This window comes from Macaca nemestrina, chromosome 5 (genome assembly GCF_043159975.1).
Source record: "Macaca nemestrina isolate mMacNem1 chromosome 5, mMacNem.hap1, whole genome shotgun sequence".
Taxonomy (NCBI): Eukaryota; Metazoa; Chordata; class Mammalia; order Primates; family Cercopithecidae; genus Macaca; species Macaca nemestrina.
The window spans coordinates 39928737-39954010 of record NC_092129.1 but is presented as its reverse complement, the minus strand read 5'-3'; the positions used below and the strand labels follow the sequence as shown (position 1 = coordinate 39954010).

General features: G+C 40.7%; 1 protein-coding gene across 4 annotated transcripts in view; it reads right to left on the bottom strand.

Annotated features, from left to right (window-relative positions):
* The window catches only part of LOC105465658 (MYB proto-oncogene, transcription factor), a 37626-nt gene extending 12662 nt beyond the window's left edge, over positions 1-24964 (bottom strand). The window contains exons 1-15 of one of the 4 annotated variants that reach the window (XM_011714214.3): positions 24673-24964; positions 20241-20358; positions 18402-18473; positions 16353-16445; positions 15888-16108; positions 13661-13895; positions 11964-12044; positions 11423-11527; positions 9881-10135; positions 8569-8931; positions 6846-6988; positions 5701-5815; positions 5485-5610; positions 4467-4577; positions 2893-3000 (exon numbers count right to left, since the gene is read on the bottom strand). In XM_011714214.3, the coding sequence (XP_011712516.1) occupies positions 2893-3000; positions 4467-4577; positions 5485-5610; positions 5701-5815; positions 6846-6988; positions 8569-8931; positions 9881-10135; positions 11423-11527; positions 11964-12044; positions 13661-13895; positions 15888-16108; positions 16353-16445; positions 18402-18473; positions 20241-20358; positions 24673-24695 (2169 nt within the window). In that variant the 5' untranslated portion in view covers positions 24696-24964. Of the gene's footprint in view, positions 1-2892; positions 3001-3519; positions 3802-4466; positions 4578-5484; positions 5611-5700; positions 5816-6845; positions 6989-8568; positions 8932-9880; positions 10136-11422; positions 11528-11963; positions 12045-13660; positions 13896-15887; positions 16109-16352; positions 16446-18401; positions 18474-20240; positions 20359-22912; positions 23019-24672 lie in introns of those variants that run through there. The other 3 variants (XM_071096486.1, XM_024787881.2, XM_011714213.2) reach the window with 3 other exon arrangements.
* Between the last annotated feature and the right edge of the window lie 310 nt (positions 24965-25274).

Below are 25274 nucleotides of genomic sequence, written 5' to 3'. Positions count from 1 at the left end.
TAAAGACAGGGTTTCACCATGTTGGCCAGGCTGGTCTCGAACTCCTGACTTTGATCCACCCGCCTCAGCCTCTTCAAAGTGCTGGGATTACAGGCGTGAGCCACTGCGGCCGGCCTTAAAAAAATTTTTTTAGAGACAAGGTCTTGCTCTTGTCTCCCAGGTTAGAGTGCAGGGGTATAATCACAGCTCACCGTAACCTTGAACTCCTGGGCTTAAGGGATCCTCCTGCCCTAGCCTCCCAAGTAGCTAGGATTACAGGTGTGCACTACACCCAGCTAATTATTTTTTAATGGAAACTGAGTCTAGCTATGTTGTGCAGGCTGGTCTCAAACTCCTGGTCTCAAGCTATCTATCCTCCAGTCTCGGCTTCCCAAAGTGTTGTGATGACAGGTGTGAGCTACTGAGCCTGGCTTTATAGCAGATTATTAAAACATATATGGTCAGTGTAAACCAGTGAACTATACAGTTTAGACGGGAGTATTGACTCTAAAATTAACTTTCAAGTCTCAATTATTCAGTTTGGTAGAATTGACAAATATTACCTTCACCATACACAACAATCTCAGTGCAGATGTTAGAATCCATAAAGTGCCAGTATGACTCACTGATAGACAGGAGAATACAGATTAATAAAGTAGAGCTACGACTTAATTTTGAGTTTCAGAGATAACCAATATTTCCATTAAATAAAATACAAATATACTGATAAAGTTCAATACTGAACTATGGGTTTTCAACTTATGTAATGGTAACTGTCCCCAAGTATATTTATGTGTTTACTTTTCGAAATTTAGAACAGACTTTTCCTATACTACTACAAATACAACTTGGCCCCAGGCTAGGTTAGAAAATATACATAAAACTTAATCTAACTGAATTAAAACATCAGTAGCACTAATAGCAGGAGTTGAATTCTGTTCTCTAGAAATCAAGGGCCAAGTAACTTAGACGGGAAGGAAAAAAAAAAGAAAAAGAAAAAGCTTTCCTTCTGGACCTAAGAACAGCTCTCAGGAAAAGTCTGAAATGGCTGCCCTTTGCCTTGGAATCTTTGTAATTCCCTTTCTGGGTTCCTCTTATGTCTGGGTGGAGTTCATTTTCTCCCTCATCTCCCAATTCTTTGTGATAGTTTTTTTGAGATGGAGTCTCGTTCTGTCACCCAGGCTGGAGTGCAGTGGCACGATCTCGGCTCACTGCAGCCTCTGCCTCGCGGGTTCAAGCGATCCTCCTGCCTCGGCCTCCTGAGTAGCTGGGATTAGTAGAGATGGGGTTGCACCGTGTTGGCCAGGCTGGTCTCGAACTCCTGACCTCAAGTTATCCACCTGCCTTGGCCTCCCAAAGTGCTGGGATTATAGGTGTGAGCCACTGCGTCTGGCCTCTCTGTGATATTCTGAGTCTTCTCCACACGGGGCCGACTCTAGACTCACTGACATAGGAACTTGTCCAGATTCCCCATAAATACTGACTCCCTGTCTCACACTCCAGTCCACAGCCATTTTACCAAAACAATTGCTGTCAGAGAAAGGCCAGGAAGGAATCAATCTGATTTAATTAAACAAAATGTGCTTGCAACCCTTATTTCAAAATAATACTAAGCATTGGCCAGGTGCGGTGGCTCACACCTGTAATCCCAGCACTGTAGGAGGCCGAGGCGGGCAGATCACTTGAAACCAGGAATTCGAGACCTGCCTGGCCAACATGGCAAAACTCCGTCTTTACCCAAAAATACAAAAAAAATAGCTGGGTGCCGGTGGCTCACACCTGTAATTCCAGCTACTTGGGAGGCTAAGGTACGAGAATCACTTGAATCTGGGAGGTGGAGATTGCAGTGAGCTGAGATCACCCCACTACACTCTAGCCTGGGCCACGGGGTAAGACCCTGTCTCAAAAAACAAAACAACAACAACAAAACCTGAAAAACTAAGCATCGCAAATACTTAAACAGGGCAAGTTTTAAGATTCTCACAATTTGGAATGAGAAACTATCACAAGGATGGGAAACCCCTTTAAGGGAATGGGCAGACTCTCAAAGGTTGCTATCCTATGATCGTGCCATTTAACTTACAGCAAGAAATATGACTTTCAGCTTCTGAATCCAGGCTCTTCAATTTCTCTAGGGTTATGAAGTTTCCCTCTGCATGGCACAGGGGGATGGAGGAGAGAGGGCTCTGCAGGTGGCTGGGTATTGGGCTATTTAATGTTAGAAACTGCTTTAAATAATTTAGGGAAGCAAAATTTGCATTCTTATTTACATTTGGCTCAGGATTAATTTGGAATTTGTTATATTTCATCAACACACACCCACTTTAGGGTTACAAGGGAAATCTCTTTTGATATTAAAACCTCACAGCAGATGGTCAACTTCAGATTGGCCTCACAACATTGACAGTTGACTTTCTTATTCTGACAGTCAAATACATTGCAATTATTTTCTGTCTGACTAATTTCAGACTTCATTTAAAATTGGAACAGTCTCTGAGCTTTGGTTGCCTAGGGATACAGCATAAAAAATAAAAAATTTGGAATAAAGTAAACTATATCGATATATTTTTATAAAACATTTGAGGGCAGAAGAAGATAGTGACACATGTGTAATACATGATCTTAGTCTCAGTCACAATAAGAAATGTTTCATTTCATCATGCTTTGGGAAATCTGCACTCAAAAATTTCTAGCATGTCTCATGTGAGTAGCAAAAAGGAATTATTGGATTTTTCTAGACATCAAGAAATAGTATAAAAGCATTACTCCTCTATGTTAAAATGTTGAAAACAAAAAACAGACCACCAGCACTACCACCACCACCACCACCACCACCACCACCACCACCACCATCAAAGATGACAGTTTTTCAGCAAATGAATTTTAAAATACCAATGTTGGAATAGTAATTACCTGCAAGGGGCTCGCCAGGGACCTGTTTTTAGGTACTGTAAATGCTTTGAGAACATTGTCTTCATCTTCTGATGCTGGTGCCATTAAAATGGAGCTTGTAAGAATATTCTAAAGGGAAGAGAATAATTTGAAATTTAAATGAGGTTGGATAATATGAGAGCCAACATTTCTCTAACACTGTGGAGAGTAGATTACTATGAGATGATACACATTAGCATAAAAAAATGCAGTTATCTGCCAGAAATTCTCCTCACTACGAGCTAAAAGGAGAACTCAACTATGTCTGAAACGTAATCCCACTGTGGCAAACATCACCACAACACAAAGCTCCTTCGGGATCCCAGAATTCTAGGCATGTGTTAGGCACTCAAAAAACATCTGCTGAATGAATTAATAAATACATGCCTTTCAAAACAGAAGATTAACTAAGTTCTGGGGAGAGAACACTTTATTTCATATACTGGTACAGAACTATCAATACTTTAGAGCTATAAATTATTGGCAAAAAATGGTAAACAGTAGGGAATTTAGAACAAGACCTGAGTTCCAACCCAGCACCATCCCTTATTAGGTATATAATCTTGAGCGAATGACTAAGCCTCTTTGTGCCTCTGTTTTCCAGTTGACATAATAGAAATGATAGTAATACCCACCTGGCCGGGCGCGGTGGCTCAGGCCTATAATCCTAGCACTTTGGAAGGCTGAGGCGGGTGGATCACCTGAGGTCGGGAGTTCCAGACCAGCCTGACCAACATGGAGAAACCCTGTCTCTACTAAAAATTCAAAATTAGCCGGGTGTGGTGGTGCATGCCAGTAATCCCAGCTACTCGGGAGACCGAGGCAGGAGAATCGCTTGAACCCGGGAGGCAGAGGTTGTGGTGAGCTGAGATCGTGCCATTGCACTCTAGCCTGGGCAACAAGAGCGAAACTCCGTCTCAAAAAAATAAAAATTAATAAAAGTAATACCAACCTTACAGGATACTTGTGAGAATTAATTGAATTAATTCATTGAAAGCCCCTAGAATAGTACTTACCACTTAGTACCTACTAAATAAATCTCAGCAGTTGTTAATAGCTCTGATTTTCCTTAAGACGTAAGGACAACCATTCACAAATCATAAACTTTAAAAATGGTGGTAGTAACCCAAAGCAATTGGGTACAATACTGGGCATCTGCTATAGACACTGGTTGATACCATATGAGATGCTACACAAACCAAACAACAGACAACTTAACAAGAAGACAATATTATTTAGAAGACAAATAAAGGAAAATATAAAAATTAACATAGTTTTTATATCCATGTGGCTGATTTTTTTAAATGGCAAAGGCACTCATATCATAAGAAAACAAATAATGAAAAAGTCTGCAACGTTTCTAATACATGAAAAAACTCAACTTTATACTCTACATTAATAATCATTTTTTAAAAACCATGCACAGGAGAATATTTAGAAATAAGATGCCTTAAAGAGGCAGTGCTGAAACCGCAGCAGCCCCACATGCCACATACAGGACTGTGTGAGGCGCCAGCATCATATAACAACTTAGGGGCCGGTGCACACATACTTACCGGTGCATCTGCCACAGGCGAGGTCTGCGTGAACAGTTGGGTATTCAGACTGTCCCCTTCCCAGTGGTGTGAACAGAAGAAGTTTCCTGATTTATCAGTTGGAGATTCCACCTGAAAGCATATAGAAACTGCTTTGTTGTTTCTAGAACTTCCTATGAAACATGTACAGTCAGGAGTATATTTCTGGCCAGTCCCTCAAATACTTATATAAAACTACGTTGCTAACTTACACTATCAGTGTAACATTTTGCTCTATCTTCTGGATTCAACAAAGAACCACTGTTGGCAAATTTAAAATGTGACTAGCTCCAAATTTACTGCCCATAAAGCTCCTATGTTTTCAACCAATGTTCTGATTCTAGGTGTTTATTCTATTATAAATATATTTTAATGATATACCTAGTAGCGTTGTATCTGTCAAGGATTTTATTTTGGTGACATAAAGGGTCTTTTGGTGACAAAAGACTGGTTTTTAATCACACTTCTGGTAAAACTCTGTATTACTGAATAAGCAAATCAGATTTTTAACTACGAAAAAATATCAAATACTTATCTTTACATGAAAATAAATTCAAGCAGCACTGTATCTAACCTGCTGGAAAACAACTGTGGCCAACAAGCTAAAACTTTGATCCTTGCAGGTTAGATTCCCTTTTTTTAATACAATGAATTAAAGGTACTATTATCTTAATTTAAATTCCAATTCTTCACATCTAAAAATGAAATATCAACTTTCTATAATCAATAATGTTTAAAAGTACATTAAAAACCCTTTTCTTGATCCTCTCTAGCATGTTTTCTGTCCAAACATGAAGTAGATAGAGATGGCTTGGCTTCCCAAAGGAAAGGCCAATGATGCCCACAGTCTGGCAGTACCTTTTCACTGCACCTTGTATGAAAATCTTGCATGAAAAGTGGTCGTGGTGCACAGTGCCAATGGCAGACACATCAAGCTGCACACAAGGAACAAAGTGGGCAGGATTCTCAGCTTGTTGCTTCCAAAGGATTTCGTGTTTACCTCTTGTTTGATTTTCTTCAGTAAGGGTGGTCCATTTTCTTGAAACTCAGCAACAATTCCAGATTCATCAGATTCCTGTTTGATCACATCCTGCAGGTCTTCTACTAGATGAGAGGGTGTCTGAGGCTAAAGGGAAGAGTGGGTATTTTTGCATCAGAGGGAACTTCTGACGGGACTAACAAACCAACTAAACCCAAGAACTTTTCTAGAACTTACTAGCATCTTCAGGGGACCGTATTTAATTTCTTGAGCTGCAAGCGCGTGTTTGAATGGTGTAGGAGTTCTTGGAGAGCTTTCTAAGATTGACCTTTTGATAGCTGGGGTTCTAAAACTTTAAAAAGAAAAGAAACAGTGGTTCAATATAAAACAATACATGTCCCTACATGGCTTTACCTGCTACATTTAATATTTTTCCACTGAATACAACCAACTCTGTTATGGATTCGGAATTGGGTATGCTGATTAATCATATTATTCGTTAAGAAAAAGAGAATATGCATATCACATATTTTCAAATATTTCAAAATATTATATCTCGAAGAATAAAAGCATTAAATGATTTTCCATCTTTCCTTAATGGCTCTGAAGACACATATAGTGCCTATGATCTGTATAAGACTATGAGTATCAAGAAGACCTGATGTCATTTATAAATCAGTTTTCCCTATTCATGAAAACAGAGCCCATACTACAAAACATGTTAACCTTTCAAAATTTACTTTTTGTACTTCGAAATAAGAGTGCATTTCTTTTCAAGGTTTCTGATAATTCACACTTTCTCTACCATTTTTCTGAATTGATTAAGGCTTTATTGAATAAAAATGACTGCTTACTCATCCCTTGGCTTCTAATCATATAATATTCCTGGGGATGTCAGAAGAGGTCCTATCTACACATAAATTCAAAAAGAAAAATAAGATTAAAAAATACAAACTAAAAATAAATAAATAATAAACAAATAAAATTAAATAAAAATACAAACTAGGTAAGAAATCATACTCATTCTTATTCTGAAACTTATAATTAGAGAGGAAAGGAGGTTGAAAATCTGGCTTTCATAAGAAGGCCTTATGGAGGGAACAAACAAACTGAATGGATAAGTTTTATGAAAACTACTTGTGCATAGATAGGAAATTTTGGAGTAAGTTACAAAGGTAATTTAGTTTATCTTCCCATCTACCAGTAGGTAGTTGAAATATGCCCAGGACAGATATAGTCAACGTGAGAATAGACATAATTATATATAAGTGGTCAGTAAAATTATGCACATACAAGTGGATCAGACATCTGGGGACTGTATTCCATTAACTAAATATAAGTAAATAAGATAAATAATTTTATTTCCTGAACCAAAGACTTACACAGTATTTTCCTTTTGAGTTTTCACAGTTTGGTCTCTATGAAATGGTGTTGTAACAGTCAATTTGTGACCAATGAGAGGGGTGGAAGTTAAAGAAGGCATTTCCGAGTCTGAGTTTTCATGGTTACTGGAAGTGTTTAAGAACTAAACATGGAGAAAAAGAAAAAAATTACTTAGATTAGATGGCAATGCTTTAAATTTAAAAATCACAATTTAAAAATCACATCTAGATAACAAGAATGTTTTACTGACCCACTATATTAAATAATAAAGATGCTAACAAGCATGTCATGTTGACTAGGGTATTGTTTTATTTCAACTGAGCACCCAAGATTTGGGTGTGGTTTCCAAGAAATAAAATTTAGGGTCAATGCTGAAAAATTTGCAAAACTGTGAGAAAATATTCTCAATAAATGACGCTTATCATTAAAGATAATGAGATGTGTTCTTTCTTAACATTTAAAAGGCTTTAGTGATTTGGGGGAAAATAATAGTTAATAATTAATAGTTTCCTTTCATACTTTGTTTTTTCTCTTTAATAATATATGAACCAAAATTAGTATTACAAAAGGTTTACACTATGTGGAAAATTCTTGAATAATAAACTGTATCTCTCAGAACACTAAAGTTCTGGGAAAAAACTAGGTGTTCCATAAAGAATTCCAAGGTAAAATAAATTTGGGAAACACAACATATTGTAATCTTCTCCTGGAAATTCACAAGGCACAACGGCATATTAATAACTCTGAGAAGGCCTGCAGTTAAAAAAAAAGTTTTTAAAGAAATGGGGTCTTGCTACATTCCCCAGACTGAACTTGAACTCCTGGGATCAAGCGATCCTCTCACCTTAGCTTCCCCAGTAGCTAGGACTACAGGCCGATGCCACTATGCCCAGCTAAGAAACCTACTTTTAACTTTTTGTTTGATTCAGTGTTTCCCAAATGTATATACCTATATCATACCTAAATCTGTTCTTAAAACAAATTCAACAGATACAACTGGAAAAATGTTTTAAAGTACCAAATTACCTACTAAATTTAATTATTTAAATAATTTAGGAACACAAATCTCTGATAAGCATTGTAATTTTCATGCCTTAGAAAAAGCTGTACGAAATAAAAATATTCGTTGGCAAAAACTGCACTAGTAAAATAGCATGGCACAACTCAAAAGAGCCAATGTTGAGAAACTGAAATTAAAAATATGTTCTTTTCCTTAAGCATTTGTTTCTCCTCTTCTTCCCAAACTCCTCCACTTAAAGATGAATTGGAACCTTTAAATTTTCTAGTTGCACCCCAAATGTTATATAAACACAATTTGGTTCCCTCCTCCCCTGGGTCAGTGAATCGCATAAAAATAAATGAACAACGAGGCAGAAATGATGTTAACAATTTTAAAGGGAGGGATCAGATGGGAGAAAAAAAAAAGGGACAGAAATGTTAAACTCTAGTGTTGAAGGAAATAAAAGTACGTTTCATGCAACTATCTTTCAAAACCACCCAAAAAGTAAAAGAGAGAGAATGATGCCAAAATCAACAGTTAGCCTGCAGACAGCCTAAACTTTGGAAGGCAGTATAACTTAGCAACAGCTAGATTCAACTACGGAATGAAATCAGCGAAGGCAGCAGTAATTAGTCATTTGTTCCGAAGTATTAGTTTCTAGATTATTAAGGCTCAGGTGTCTGTTGAAAATGAGTAACAGCTGTGCAGAAGTTGTGTTCTACCTGCGAGGGAGAGAAGGGTAGGCTTTTGACAGGGGAACGCTTGGGAGTTGAACTGCTGACGTCAGCAAATATGAAGGAGCTAGAGTCTCCAGTGGCTAAGGGGCTGGCCTGGCCCCGTTTTTTTCGAAGGATGACCAGCGGAATTGTGCTGTGCCTTGCAGGAGGTAAGACCTTGGGTGGGTCAAGTGAACTCTCACTCAACATACGTTTGTTCACCCTTGGGCTAGGTTCTCCTGCAGGTCTAGTCCCATTGCCCTCTCTTTGCTGAAGATGTAGGGCTTTGCCTGTGTGATGTTGGCTAGGTGAAAAATCTGCTTCTTCAAAGAATTCAAAACTGCTGAGATCACACCATGATGAAGAATCCTGAAACAATGTGGGAGGCACAGAACTTTGAGACAGTGTGTGCCATCATCACCTGAAACACAGCACTGAGAGAGAGATGCTCAACGCAAAGCAAACACTGGGCCCATTGGTTTGGCTTCTTGAGCAACAGCTTCAAGATGAGCAGTTGCTCTGTTATACTGCAGTAGAGCGGGGTCTAGCGGGCTGCCTCGAGGCTGGCCCTCTGACGTGCTGCAGGGACCTCCCGACACTCTACATCTGCATGCAATGGAAAGCAAAATGAAGACCTTTTCTAGACGGCATATTATGGCAATGGTCATCTCCTATCCAATGAGTGCAATAAATGCTTTTTAACCAACTGGGAAAGGAACCAAGTGTTTGCTGAGGAGGTGCTGAATACAAATTTGTTTCACTAAAGATGATTCATCTCAGTGAAGCAATAGGACCAGTAATCAATAATCAGCATTTTGTGGAAAGAGCCAGGTATGACCAAGGAGCTGATTATCACTTCAAATACACTAAAAGATGGCTTTCAGCTCTGAGTAAGCAAACCCTTAATGTGCCATTCAAAAGCAAGATAAAATTCTAGAGAAGCACCATGAAGCAAAGAAAAAAAAAAAGTTAAAAGTAACTCAAACACCATTCCATTCCCACAATCCAAGCTCTGCTTTGTAAGTCATCAATTTGACTATTTTTAAAAATATGACTTTTGAAGGAAAAGTGTGAAAATGTGAAAAAAACTCTTCCTTCAAAAGTCCTGTTTTGTAAGTATTTATAAATACTTTTGTCTCGGTAGGCTATGAAATCAGATCTTTGAAAAAACATACGAATGAAGATGAAAATCATACTTCTACCTTTACATTAATACATGCTAACAACATCTTGGCTATAGAAAATGGCAATGATTTAAGAAATGGGTTTTCTAATTGATCTTCCAGAATCGTTAACTTCCCTTCACAATTCTACTTACAGAATCTATAAATTGGAGTGTTTCTGCAAATTCTAAGAGGTTCTTAACATTATCCAGAATGGTGCCCTGGTGGACGATCATGCACCTTGCTGGCGAGGCGCTTTCTTCAGGTAGGGAGCCAGGATCCGCTGGCAGAGATGGAGTGGAGTGGTGTTCTCCCAAACAGGAAACAGGTGCAGTGTCTCCATGAGGTCTGGTGTGGTCGGCAATGGTGGTGCTGTGCCACCCGGGGTAGCTGCATGTGTGGTTCTGTGTCTAAGGAAGGGGGAAGGGTGTAGAAATAAAGAGAGGAGAGAAGAAAGGGAGAAGGAACTTAGCAATGAAGTTGCACAAGGTATCAGATGCTGTTGGAGGAAAGATAAGAGTAGTTGCATCATCCCAAACTTACGCCTATGAAACAGTTGTCAAGATGTTTCCTTTTATCAATGCAAGACCCTGTTTTTAATAGTGCTAGAGGTTGTACCTACTATATGATTACCTTGCTATAATTTTGTAAAAATGTCAAATCATAGGTCTATATTTCAAAGTATAATTCTCGTATTGTTTTAAAATTCCACTTTAATATAATTTGCCAAGGTCCATAAATGCTTGCTGTGAGTGAAGAACTGAAGAACTGTCCTATTTGCATTCTAACCACAAAAAAGCTAGAGGACTCAGGAGGCAGAGTTGCTTTGATCTACACATATTCTTGTTGCTTCTATCCCTTTCTAATGCTACAGATTGCATTGATGCAGTGAAGCACTGCCAAATCAACGTGGTTAGGAAAGCAGAAGAGCAAATTAACAGAAGTCTCCTTACAGTATGACCACACAACAGGAGAAATTGCAAAACATTAACTAAAGTTAAAAAGTGGTAGAACTAGCATGTGCACATAATCATCTTATTATTTAACAAAAATAAATTTACCCCTAGGAACACCTACTGGGCATCACTTCTCTTTTATTGTCTTTGTTGGTTAACTATATATGTTACAAAGCACAAGGAGCCATCCCAGTTGGCTGTCCAGTCGCTAAAGATGTCAGAATTCAGTAATGGCCCACATCAATTTCACACGTGCAAATAAAAGAGAGCAGCTAATGTTATTTATGAAGAGGTTTTATATATAACCTTTTACATGTATATACTGAACCTGCATCAAATCATATCTGAAATTATAAAATATGAAAATATAGGTTAACAAAATAATAGGAAAAAACCAAAATGGTACCATATACATAGCTCTGTAGAAAATGCAGATTTTCTTTCATTTTATCTTTGCTAGTCTTTAAACTGATTATAGTCCTTCTGAAGAAAAAAAAAATTGATGATAACAATCATAAGTGGATATTGCATTTTTATTGCAATTACAAAAAGACGGCTTCCAATTTAATCAGCATATATTCTGATACAAACTACATTTTACTACAAGCAACTTCTTGTGTTGAGACATTCTGAAAGGATATATAGAGCCTTGGTAAGTGTAATATTTAGAAGAGAAGAGTGCTTAGGTAAACTGAGGCAAAGCTGCTATCCCCTCATTCAAGCACATGACGACAGTCTTACTGGTAGCGCCTGCTGTCCTTTTAGCTCATTCTCAGTTGACATTAGGAGCAATTCTAATTCCTTTATTCGCTTTTCCTTCTCAGGGTCTTCATCATTATAGTGTCTCTGAAATTACAAGGTAAGGGAAATAAAGACAAAGGTCTGACTGGAAGCTGCAAATACAATAGGTGTAGCCAATATGGTCATGAGGTACCACACAGGCCAAAGAGCCTCACTGCGAAAACAACACCAACCAAATTGGCTCCTACAGAAGTCTCTGTCAATGTTATTTCAGACTTAAGGGAGTGATGTGAAATCTCAGACAAGAGTAGATGCTGACTGATGAGTTATTTCATCTTGCAACATCAAAGAATCAGAAAACTCTAGAGCAAACTCATTCTAGAAGACAAGATTAATAGATTGCTGGCCAAGACTCTGCTCTCCTCTCCATGTTCCTTTTCCTTTTTACTTCAGTTGCTCAGGTGAAAATACGTGTTTAGATGAAAGAAATAAGGATTTCTTAAAAGTGGTGCTTTGAACAGTGAATGATCAATGATCTTACCTGAATGGCGGCGGCAGCTGGCTGAGGGACATTGACTATATTTACATGTAACGCTACAGGGTATGGAACATGACTGGAGACCTAGATGGAAAAGACAAAACAAAGGCCACGTCATTCAGGCTACATATGCTAAGGTTTTGTTCTGGGACTGAGAGAAAAAAACACTTTACTGATAAAATACACTAAACAATTTTAAAAAACCTTTTAATGTGAAATTTAGCCAGGCCTTTGAAATGGCTAAACAGCTAAAGGAACATAGTGAAAAAAATGTAAAGTCCTCATCAATCCTTGGGAAGTGCTGACAAGCACTTTAAATTTTGGGATGTGTTCCTTAATTACAGAAAAACACAATGAAAAAAACAACAAAAAATATATTCTAAAATACATTAATGAATGTTTGAAAATTGTTTCTATGGGAAAAACTGATGGTACCAGCTGTTGGTAAATAAAAATATTTTTCTTGCCGGGCGCAGTGGCTCACGCCTGTAATCCCAGCACTTTGGGAGGCCGAGGCAGGCGGATCATGAGGTCAGGAGATAGAGACCATCCTGGCTAACACGGTGAAACCCATCTCTACTAAAAATACAAAAAATTAGCTGGGCGTGGTGGTGGGCGCCTGTAGTCCCAGCTATTCGGAGGCTGAGGCAGGAGAATGGCGTGAATCCGGGAAGCGGAGCTTGCAGTGAGCCGAGATGGTGCCACTGCACTCCAGCCTGGGCGACAAAGCGAGACTTCGTCTCAAAAAATATATATATATATATATATATATATATATATATAAATATATATATATATTTTTTTCTTGGAATAATTTTGAGTTTTAATAAAAAGCACAGGACTTATGACAATTTATTCTTCTGAGACCTTTCTGTAAAGTTTGTAGTCAAATCCACGAACAGAGAAGAATAAAAACTATTTAAGAACATGCTTTGCATATAATTTGCATATGAGCTCTCTATTCTTGGGTACGTTTCATCATTTATTATTGTTGGTCTTAAGATTAAAGTTTCTCGATTTTTTTTTCCCTCTCTTCTTATTTTTCCACCTATTATGGATTATCCCTTTCCCTAAATATAAATACTAGAAATAAGGAAGGGATCACACTGATCCAATGGAGACTGAAAGGAGACATCAGAAAATGAATGTCACAAAGTTCTGCTCCTGGCTCAGAGTAAGAAGGTAAACATTTACTGAGTGAATAAATTAAGACACGTCTGCCTGATCACTACCAGAATGGAACATACCATAACCACTGAATTTCAGTGTCAAACTCTCTCCTCTTTAAACATAATACTACCTTCCCTTTTCATTTTGGAAGAGAAAAACATTACATCTACAAATGCGACTCCATTCCCCTATTCTTCAATAGTACCTTAAGTAAATTTACATTCAAAAGTTGCCTTCCAATTAGATTTGAAGCAGCAAGTTAGAATCAGACAGCTCGTTTTCTAGTCAGCACTATCTCTATGAGCTGTGTCACCCTGGGCAAAGCACTTACCATCCTCGTTTCTGGAGACATAAACCAGGGGTAACAAACAATACCTACATCCTATCTACTTCAAAGAGCATAGGTGAAGACTGGCCATGATCATGCTCAGGAAAGTTCTCTGAAAAGTATACAACTGCAAAGTATGATTATCACCTGGAGCTAAACTAGCCATCTCTCTCATTAAACTAGATTCTCAGGAATGGCTTACATTTTGTGCTTCAGAAATGTGGTAATAGGAATAGTCGTTGTTAACAGTGGGCTGGCCAGTTGCAGGGAGTTGAGCTGTAGGTGGAGCCTGAGCAAAACCCATCAAATGACTGTTCTTCTGGAAGCTTGTGGCCACTGCTGGCTGGCTGGCTTTTGAAGACTCCTGCAGATAACCTTCCTGTTCGACCTTCCGACGCATTGTAGAATTCCAGTGGTTCTTGATAGCATTATCAGTTCTGCACAGAAATATATCACACAAATTTCACAAACAAAAATTTCAATTCAGATTAAAGTGAATTGACAGAAAACTGTTTCTAACAGTGACCTTTCCCTTGGGCCTAATAGTTGTTTTCTCTTTTGAATTGTTTCCTTCTTCTCCACCCACTAAGATCAGGCTTTCTCTAGTACCTAGTTAGAAATCCATAGATTTCTCTTAATTACACAATCTGGAATGCGTGTCGTTTTCTAGAAATATCAGTATCTTTTAACCATTTCATTTCCTTGGTAAAGGAGTACTTTCAATACAATAACACTTCAGGTTTATTCTGACCGGTCGCGGTACAAGACTCTAACACCATGTAAAGTTGCAGCTGCCTTGGAGAAATTACTCCTTTGAACGTGGCACAGCAGGGCCTACACACCACGATAGGGACATGGTGAAGTTTGGTGGATGATAAGATGCTGCTGATGAAGAATACCTCACTCTTTATCTCTCAAAGCACTAGCAAGAACTTTTGAGACCAAAAAACCTCCTACGCTTTGAAAGCCACCCCAACTGTTTTTCGAATCAGAGATGAGAGTGGAAAACAGGATCCCGAAGGGAAAGATCCTAACCCCCAGTATGTTTTCAAACGGCAACGCATTTTTTCTAAAGTCTTTCCATTCTCAGGAAAACAGTTTCTCAATTCAAAGAAACCGTTTAAGCCTCCCTTTTTCTATTTCAATGGGGGTGGGGGAATGTATGCTAAAGAAAGAGGAAGTTCAATAGCCCTGTTAATTTTGAGAAGAATCAGCAGTGTATCCTCTCAGGCCATATGGGAGTAAAGGCCTTTTTTTTACCAACCTCTTGAAATTTCTAAGTTTATACTGAACCACAAGGGTGCAAATGCTTTGGAGCATCACTAGAGAATACTACATAAACTTTCTCCTGGATTATGAAGCTTGAGAATAAAACTATTTTTAATATTTTCTATCTATATCATTTTAATGCAAGATTTATCATTAAAAGTATTGCTTTCCAAAGTAACGAAATCTGTTATATACTATTTAAGTGGGAAAAATGAGACAAAAATGAGCTTCCATAGTTATCCCTCATAATGAGGTCATTTTCTTGCCTTGTTCTTTAAAAAGAAAGCATTATTACCCTGACCATTATTTAAAAACCTGGAAGTAGTATGAGAATTCAAGAAATACATTATTTCTTTAATCAACGAAGTAAAAAATTAAGCAAAGTGGTATAATGAAATGAATAATGGTGGCCAGGTATGGTGGCCCATGCCTATAATCCCAGCACTTTGGGAGTCAAAAGGATTGCTTGAGGCTAGGAGTTTGAGACCAGCCTGGGCAACACAGCAGGACCCCATCTCTACAAAAAATATTTAAAAATCAGCTCGGTGTAGTGGGGTGCACCTGTAGTCCTAGCTACTCAAGAAGCTGAGGTGGGAGGATCCCTTAAGCCCAGGAGTTCAAGGATGTATTGAGCTACGATCATGCCACTGCACTCTGTCACACATGAGTGACAGAACAAGCCTCTGTCTCTAAAAAATAATAATTTAAAAAAGAACATTAAAAGAAATGAATGATGGTTATCAGGCAAATGGTAGCTGAGTTCCTTTGAGTCACTTAATAAGCTATGTGAACTGCTAGAGAGACAAACTGTCTTCAGTTTCTTTCTATGCATTTAGAGTTTTACAGTTTACCAAGTCCTTTGACATTCATTTTACTTGATCCTAACACTGGCCCTGTATGATTCACTTTGGAAATGGGGAAATTGAGGCTGGGGAAAGTTAAATGTCTTCACCCAGGGCTTACTGTTAGGTGGATCCTGGAAGTTCTCAACCAAATAAACTCTAAGATGTCTTCAATCTCTAAAAGCTATGTAGCTGGTTTATCTAATAAAACACTTACGACTGATGAAATATAATTTACTCACCATACATTTAAAGCAGAATGTTCAATACCCACTCCCTCATTCTTCCCGATCAATATATTTTTTGACATATTATTACCGTCCAGGCAGTAGCTTTGCGATTTCTGCCCATCTGTTCCCCAGTCTCTTGTGTGCCTGGTAAATAATTCTGTCTTCCTCTTCTGTCCAGGAGGTTTTCTTAACTTCTGGATTCAAGTGGTTATGCCACCTCTCCCTACATTGTTTTCCAATTCTCCCCTTTAAGTGCTTGGCAATAACAGACCAACGTTTCGGACCGTATTTCTGTACAAGCTCTATCACCTTCAGATAAACACACAAAAATAACCTATGTTTTAAAGTTATGTAATGAGTCAGTATAATCATTCTGCAGTGTTACAAGATCTTTAGAAAATTTCCGAAATTTGCTTTCATTCACTGGAAATATGGGAATAGAGTCCTCTACTTCCTGTTTGCCCATTTTACCTGCTTCCTCAAATAGGAAAATATTCAGCATTTTGGGAATATTCTTAATTATGATTCACACACCAATGAAGAAAGAACTTACTCTCTGATCTTCTTCTTTGGTCCAAGGACCCTTGATGAGCTCAGGGTTTAGTACTTTCTGCCATCGGTGCTGGCATTGCACATCTGTTCGATTCTAGACAAACAAAGTATGCACCACCATAAAGATATGATAAGGACGTGAATTTTTTGTTGTAATAGGAATCACACATAGACCATATGCAGTGAAAATATTTAAGAACATTTTAGAGCATGTTTAGAGCCCATGTATCCCTCATTACTTACAGGCTACAGAACACGCAAGGAATACATCAAAGTTGTATCTAAAATTAGACACTCTGCCTCCTGAGGGAAACATTGCTGCCACATGATCTAAAGGACCACCATACTACACATGTGCCTGCCAACTTAACCTTAACCTCAGATACTTTTGCAGAGTATCTACATGGCCTAAGGCTTGATACAGATTCTACATTGTCAGGCTTTCAGGGAAACCACCATAAAAGACTAAAGTTTGCTTCCCATTCAAACAAGAGATGTGCTTCAATCCAGGACCATAGTGTTTATATTACAGAAGGAATACAGATGCATAAAAGATAGGTCCTATGTTACAGGAGTCTGTAATCTTATAAGAAGGAAAAGACAAGTAGATAACTGACTATCATAGAGGCTGAATTTGATTCATCTGGAAGAAAAGACCAAAACAAAATGATACTGAAGTGAGGAGAGAAGCATCTTCTTAGGAGGAGAAATGGTTTCCTTGGGAGCAGTCTTGAAGAGCTCTTCATAAGGACTTTGAAGGATGGACATAACTTTAATTGGTGATGTAAAGGGAGAACATTCTAGGAGGTGGGAAGACCAGGAGCAAAAGCCCAGAGGAGGGAAAGCAGAAATAAATTCAAGCAAACCTGCTTACAGAGAGGAAGTAGGAAACAGAACTGGAGCTGTAAGTTGGGGCAATAGAGGGGGCCTCTGTGTGCCAGGTCAAGGCAGTTTACTTAATTTGTGAGATTCTAAGTCACTGTGGTTGGTTTTGAAAAGATAAGGTACAGCTGCATTTTAGGAAGTTCCACCTGCCAATGGTGTTTGGGATGAATGGGAAAGTAGAAAACTGGCTGGGCACGGTGGCTCACGCCTGCAATCCTAGCAGGTGGATTGGGAGGCTGAAGTGGGCAGATCACTTGAGGTCAGGAGTTTGGGACCAGCCTGACCAATATGGGAAACCTTGTCTCTACTAAAAATACAAAAATTAGCCAGGCATGGTGGTGGGCACCTGTAATCCCATCTACTCGGGAGGCTGCAGCACAAGAATCGCTTGAACCTGGGAGGCAGAGGTTGCAGTGAGCTGAGATCACGCCACTGCACTCCAGCCTGGGTGACTGGGTGACAGGATGTTCTGTAGTCTGTAAGTAATGAGGGATAGATGGGTGACTAGACTCCATCTCAAAAAAAAAAAAAAAAAAAAAGAAAAGAAAAGAAAAGAAAAAAAGAAAGAAAAATGGAAAACTACAAGTGGGGAAGCCAGTTAGGAAGTTATATAGTAGTCCAAATGAGAGGGCAGGAGCCCAACCTTCAGCACAGCCATGAGAATAAAAAGGACGGAACTGACTATAAAGGAATTCCAGGGTCCTTAGTAACTGCTTAGATGTAGGGGTTGGGGGAATGTGATAAAGTCAAGAAAGGTCTCCAGAATTTTAAACCCTCATGCCAAAAAGTATTGCTATTGACAAAAATAGGGAATTTAGGAAAAATTGACTTGGAGGAAACATTAAGTTTAATCATCTACCATGTAACAAACCATCAAAATACTAATTTTCCTATAAATGAAAAGATAAAACAAGAAGCAATTGTTTTTAAAACTTGATAATCTAAATTATAATAATCGATTCTACTAATCTAAATTCTAATAATCAATTTAGAAATCCAAATTATATGCATTATAATATAAAATATAAGTTATGGGTAGGGCATTTCTCCCACTTCTTAAATGTGAGTAAATTATATACTATCTTTAATAACCCCTCCTAGAATATTTTATAGAAATCTTTGGGAGAAGCTTTCCTTTCGTTATAAGAAAAAATTACTAACTTACCGGGAGATAATTGGCAATAACTTTCCAGTCATCTGTTCCATTCTGTTCCACCAGCTTCTTTAGTTTTTCATCCTAAGACATTTAAAGGTAATCCTAGGATATCAGTCGTTTACTATATAACTCTGTTCAAGTTAAAGTGAATGAGGGAACGAATCTAGAATAAAAAATCTCTCTGAAGTATCCAAATACAGCAGATATAAATGTAATACTCTGACTTGGGAGCATAGATTTATTTAGAGTCAGACCAGAGTTGGCATCCTGACTCAACTATTAATTGTGTAAAGCAGGTATACCATTTTACTTTACTGGGCCTTAGTATTGCCATCTATAAAATGGAAATTAACAGGGTTATCTGGGGATTACATAAGGCACTTTTGCAAAACATTTATCACAATGCCTGGCATATATTGAGTGTTTATTATAAATAACTGCTTTACTCTGTCGGGAAAAAATGCATTCCAGTGCTAGATTCAGTACACATTTACCTATGTAATAAATAGGATCTGGAGCAAGAAATAGAATATTTCCAGTTAGTTTAACCTTTTATAAAAAAATAAAGATCATTTTAAAAATTAAACTTGAAGGCTATATAAGAAAATTAGTTAGATTTACATAGGCCAAATGTGTTAGAACATAAAAGACATTAAACATTTCCAGCTAATCAGTTCTTTTAGTTTATATGCTGTTCGCAATCCTACCAGTTCATAAGTATCTTTATAAATGCATTCCTTCTTATGTTTCTGCAAAGGTAATATTCACACACAATGGAGGTCCCCGGTATAATACAGACACAAGAATTAGGAAACCAATGTTGACAACAGAACTTCCGTATCATAAGGATTATCCAAGTGGACAATCTTAATAGGTAAAATATTAATTTCCTATGAGCCTCTCTGGGAATCCTACCTGCCTGTTAAAAGGAGCTCTGGTTTAAATGAAGCAGAGAACAGTGAAACTGAAGAAGAGCCAACACCATTTATTGTAACATGAATCATCTAAAATTAGTTGCAAAAATGTTTGAGAACATTAGAGAAACTTTTCTCCACATATTAATAATTTTGCTTCTAAAATATTTTTCCATTCCTACAAAATCAAACTATTGATAAGCCAGCTGAAAAAGAAACAGGGGAAGCAGGTATGTCTCCAACAATTACTGGATGCTTTTAAAACATACCTTCATATAGACAGCTCTGTGAAATATATCAAGGATATTAAATGAATACACTGTAAAAAGATGAGTTCTCTGAGTGTTGTGTTTTATTCTTTTGTTTGTTTTGTTTTTGGGAGTAGCAAGTCATTTACTTATTGAGAGAATATTTATTAATATCCTACTTTGAGTCAAGTACTTGTGAATTCAGGAAACACAAAGATGAATAGACATTGAGCCCTGCCCTCAACAGACTTGCAGTTAGCTGGAGGAGGGATGTACGTCCCAGCAACAATAAAGTAGAACATGCATCCATGCATGGGATCACAGGAGGATGCATCCAATCCTGTTTGGTGAAGCCAGGGATGGCTTCACAGAAGAGGTGATATCTTCATGGGTGATGTAAAAGTAGGAAGAAGAGGCGGGACAAAAGGATGAGAACTCAACAGGCAGAAGGAAACATAGATGAAGCCTAAAATGAGAAGAAGAGGACTTTCAAGGAACTGAAAGTAGTGTGGAAATGGATAATATAATAGAGTGGGGGGGCGTAGGGCACGCTGCACATGCGGGCTAGAATAAGATCTCAAAGAGGCTGCTAATGAGCTTGAGCACCTGTAGTTTAGTTGAAATTTTGTTTTTTATAAATTATACACTCTATCTATTTTCTGCGTCTTGATAAAATGATTAGTTACCTCTTCCCGGGTCCACCTTGTTTTCCCCAAGTGACGCTTTCCAGACTTGGGAAGCAGCCCATCATAGTCATGGTCACACATCTCAAAGTCCTCATCATCCTCGTCACTGCTATATATGCTGCAGGAATAAAAATGGGTAGATGTGGACTGAAACAAGAGGATTTAGACTACTACTGGATTACAAAACTTACACAAAACTCCTCAACAATCTTTTCAAAGGTTATGAAGACAAAACTTTGAAAACTTGCACAACAAGATTGTTTGCTGCATTCTGTTGCTCTAGTATTGTAAACTGGTTCTGCTGTTATGGGTATCCACAGATACGGCCAAGGACCTGGCACCTTCCTATTCCCCTGCATGTCTGAACCTGCTGTTACTATTAGACCAGGGACAAGTTACACATTTGGCCACCTTCCAACCAGTGAAGATTTAAGTTGAAAACTTAAGGTTAAGGACAAGAAAAGGAACAAGAACCCATGTCCTTTATATAAGTGAACACTCAAAATCTTTGGCATTTGTCACATCGTTTAAATAATATTTCTCAAACATAATAAACAATTCAACTATGCTATTCCAATGGGGTTTTTATTTAAAAAAGAAAAAAAATCAAGAAGCAATATACCCCAAAACATAATTATAGTCATCCCATAAAGTCTAGAGGATTAGGAGAATCTAAGAGGAAAGGATTTTAAAACCTAAGGAAAGATAAGAACATTGAGTGATCAAAATTTAATGTTTTGTAAATAAAATTAAACCAAATTGCTCACAACTCCAGGCCTGGTTGATCCAACTTGTGCCCATGTTTACAATACTTAGTTTCTAGAGTAAACTAAGTGAATAATTAGGCCACTTGTTAGAGTCTTACTTACTCTTGTTTTTTCTGTCTCTGACAGAACAGTGTTTGAAATATTATAAAACGTAACCTAATCCAGAAGGGATTTCCCCAGAAGAAATCCATGGATTTAAAAGAACCCATTACTATTTTCAAAAGCTTTTTCTTTTATTTAGTTAACCTAGGAAATTTGATGACTTTTGAAGATGTAACTCTATGCTTACTGTTTATTAATCACATACTGATTAGATGACAATAATTTTACAGTTTATTTTATAGTTTTTCTTGTAAAAATAGGAAAAACACTATCTTAGAAACTTCACTAAAATTTGTCATAGAAATGTTGAGAAACCCATTGAACTAAGACCAATAAAAACAATGATATAAAGCCATGTCATAATGTAAATAGTTTTTAAAAAAGAAAAGTTATATTCATTACAGGTTTTGTCTTCCCAAACTAACTCACATATGCATATTACCAGCCCCCTACAAGTCAAGCTAAAGTGCTTACCAAAAATCCTGAATTGGGGGTTCTCATAATTTAAAGCTATTATTTTAAGCAACAATTTGATAGCCCAGGTTGTATGGTGACATGATGTAATCCAAATTTAAAATACCATCACCACCACCAAATAAAACTCCAGGAAATATATATTTATAATCTGTAATAATTCCCTTCATTTAGTTTTGAAACAATAGCCTAGTTCTGTTTCCACTGTCAACAGGAGGCACTAAACAACTTCTGAACAAGAATTACAAAAATATAAAACACAACATGAAAAAGCAAAAAAAAAAAAAAAAAAAAAAAAGCTATAAAGCCCAGAGGTGTAAGCCTGCATCTTTTGAAAGATTCACAGGGAACTCCTTGGAAAGCCCCCAAATGCAGTCCCTTGTGAAATGTGAGAGACACCAAGAAAACCAGAGGAATCTGAAACTGCAGTCATAGATTCAAGTCGAATTAACTTTTCAGGTTTGGCTGGATCTAGAGGTCACATTTTCAGAACTGAGGACATTTTTCAGAGCAGTCATTGAGCACCTCTCTCTCTCGGCAGCAGTTTTAACAACCCAGGAACAAGCAACCTATTCAGCCGCCCGCAGGGGGCAGCCAACGTCAGGTGAGAGCACGGGAATCAACAGGACTAGGGTTCTGGAGGCAAAGGTTCTAGTCTAGCCTCCACCTTGCTGTATGACTTGGACAAATCACTTCCTCTCTCTCAAGACTTCAGTTCCCCGCCTTTACATAAGGGCTTGCTTGGATCCTATTTCTAAGGTACTTTCCAGCGCTAATACATGACCCCCCCATGTCCTTCCGTGCCTCTTAAAAGCTAAGCACAGGAGCAAAGATGTGCAAAACCAAGGTCTTGGGGGCAAGGTGGAGAATGACTTCTGCGGGACCTGAAGGGGCCAGGACGCAGCAGGGCGAGTCCGGGGCTGCTCACGCGCCCAGTTCCTGAGTCTCCCTGCCAGGCTGGGCACCCAGGCTCGCCTTTGAACTTTGCATGCGATTTGCTTGCTCTAAGTCGTCCTAGTAGCATGATTAATTTCTTCTAAGGAACCTGAAATAACTTTTGCTTTATCTGCTCTGACGAGATCTCAGACCCAACAGTCAGAGGACTTTCAAAGGCTGATTTCAGGGTTGATGCACTCTACTCCCCACCTGCTAGACCCGGTGTGGTTACAAGAGTACAACTATGAATATTACATTCTGTCAAGGAAACAAACCGTGCAAAGAAACGAAAAAGAAAAGAGGTGCTGGGGGTTGGGAAGAGGGAGGGGAGCGGGAGGAAGTGCCTTGTGGCCGCTACTGTGATTCGGAGGGGTTCAAACTCATTTCGCTGACCTGGTTAATATAATCCCTGCCGAGTTGACGCTCGCCCTTGCAAGAAACGGCTCCGAGCCCGCAGTCGGGTTTCTCTTCCCCCTGAGGCAGGTTCAAGGCTCCCGCCCCTCCCGGCCGCCTCCCCTCTGGGCTACCTGGAGCCTCAGGGAACCTGCGCGGCCCCGCCCCGCGGGGGCGGCCGAGACCTCGGGGCGCGGAGCCTCTGCAGCGTCTCCTCCCAGCACCTCTGCCCGACTCACTCCTCCTGCTGCCAGTTTCAGGTCTCGGAAAAAAAAAAAAAAAATACAGACGACCCCAGTAGCTGTACTGTTAAGTCCTAAAGGCGAAAAGTGGAGCCCTCGAGGGCAGCACCTGCCCCGCGCCACCAGGCGCCGGGGGAGGCATAGGGAGCCCGGGGCTCCCCCAAGTCGCCCTCTAGTCCTCAGAGCCCAGTCAAGCCCCAGCGCTGCTCCCCGCCCAGCCCAGCCCGCGGGTGCTGCTGCAGGGTCTCCACCCACGCTCTTTGCAACTTCTCAGCGCCGCGCGGGGACCAGCGCCCGCAGGCTCAACAACAAACCAGTAGGAGAAAATAAAATAACCTAAGGAAAGGCGAAAGGATTTGCTTTGCCTCCACGGACTTCTCCCTAGAATTCCTTCGCGAGGGTCCGTCCGGTCACCGCGCCTCGGCCGGGGCGACCTAAGGCGGCTGAAGGAGGGCGCGAGGAGGCGCGGCGACCTCAGTCGCACCCACGTGTGCGCGCCGCGCAGGGACCTCTCGACTGGGGGCAGAGCTCGCGGGGATCGCGTCCCGGTTGCGCGGCAGCGTCCTTAGGTGCTGCCGGCCTCGGTCCCCTTGAGCCGAGTGGCGACTGCAACAGCCGCCGAGCTAGCCCCAGCACCCGCCGCTCGCAGGGAGCCCCCAGCGTGTGCTGCTGGGGAAGTCCAGAGGCCGGTGGAGGCTGGGGAGCCAGCAACTGACAGTTCGGACGAGGATTTCCCTCCTCCTCCTCCTCCTCTCCCTCTTCCCATCTGTCCGGCCAAAAATGTGAGGGGATTGCACCCATGTTCCCAGCGAGCCTGCCTAAGTGCAGTGACATGTGCGACGCCGGCATGTGTAGGTGCGCATGCAATGTTTGCAGTGGAAATAAAAGCCTTTCACAGAATAATGGTTCGAACCTCCAAAACCAGGTCTCAAGACAATTTGCAAAAGTAGAGACCCCTTTATCCCCCTAAAATCTGCTTTTCAGCCGCCTGTCAGCTGACACTGGTCCTCGCCTCCATAAAGAATGAATGAAATTTAAATGAACTACCTGCAGCTACTAAACAATCCAGCATTTTCCCTGTATCTGCCATATGCTCTGCACTTCCAAGTCCAAACATATCTCAATGCATCCAGCAATTACGCTGCGGATCCGTCGCCGACACCCGTGGCATCAAGCCAGGCACCTGGTAGGGTCCCCGGGGCTGGAGGGCACCGCTCTGTCCCTGGCTGGAACGTGCTGCTTTCTTTTTCCCCCTAAATAAAAATGTATCCCCATGCAACTTGCAAAATGAGCCGCAGGGCGTGCTTCCCAACGTCCGGATACATTTCCCGCAAAGACTCTTCCATTCATCAGTCTCTGGAGCTGCTTCTGCTGCCGAGACAGGGGCTCCAGGTCCTCGCAGGGTCTGACAGCCCCTCAGATGATCCCGGAACGAATTCCCACCTGCTCCCAGTAGCCTGGCGCCCCGCGCGCCCCCGCGTGCCCCCGCCCTCGACCGCCCGCCGGGCTCCCCGTTACCTGTGCCGGGGTCTTCGGGCCATGGCGCGGCGGGCGCGGGGCTCCGCCAAGAGCCGCGGGGACCGCACCGGGCTGCCGCCTCCCGCTGCCCGCCGCCTGCCTGCGTCCCTCCCCGGCTGCGCAGCGGCGCTCCGCACCGCCGGGGCGAAGTTTCTCAGGAGAAAGAGGAGGAGGAGGTCACGGAGGAGGAGGAGAAGGAGGAGGAGGAAACAGGTTGATATTAAAGTGTAAACTCTGTAAACAGAGATGCCATCAAACAAAGAGCTTTGGACACTCCCCCTCCCGCCAAATCTGGCGCCCCTGCAGTGCGCACGCGCCATGCCCGCCGCCTCCGCGGTCGCCCTGGCTGCCGCCCGCGGGGCTGCCGGGCCGGCAGGGCGGCAGCTCCCATTCGGCGCTCGCGCCGCCGCGGTGCGCCTAGCGCGCCGCGAGGCCCGGGAGGCGCGCGGGCGGGGAGCCCGGGGCCGGGGAGGGGCGGCCGGGGGCCGCGGCGGCGCCTTTTCCTGCGCAAACCCCGCTCCCGGCCGCGGCGGGGCCGACCCGCGCCAAGTCCCGCCGCCTCCCCTCCTCCCCGGCCGCCGCACCGCGGTCGCCCGGCTCCG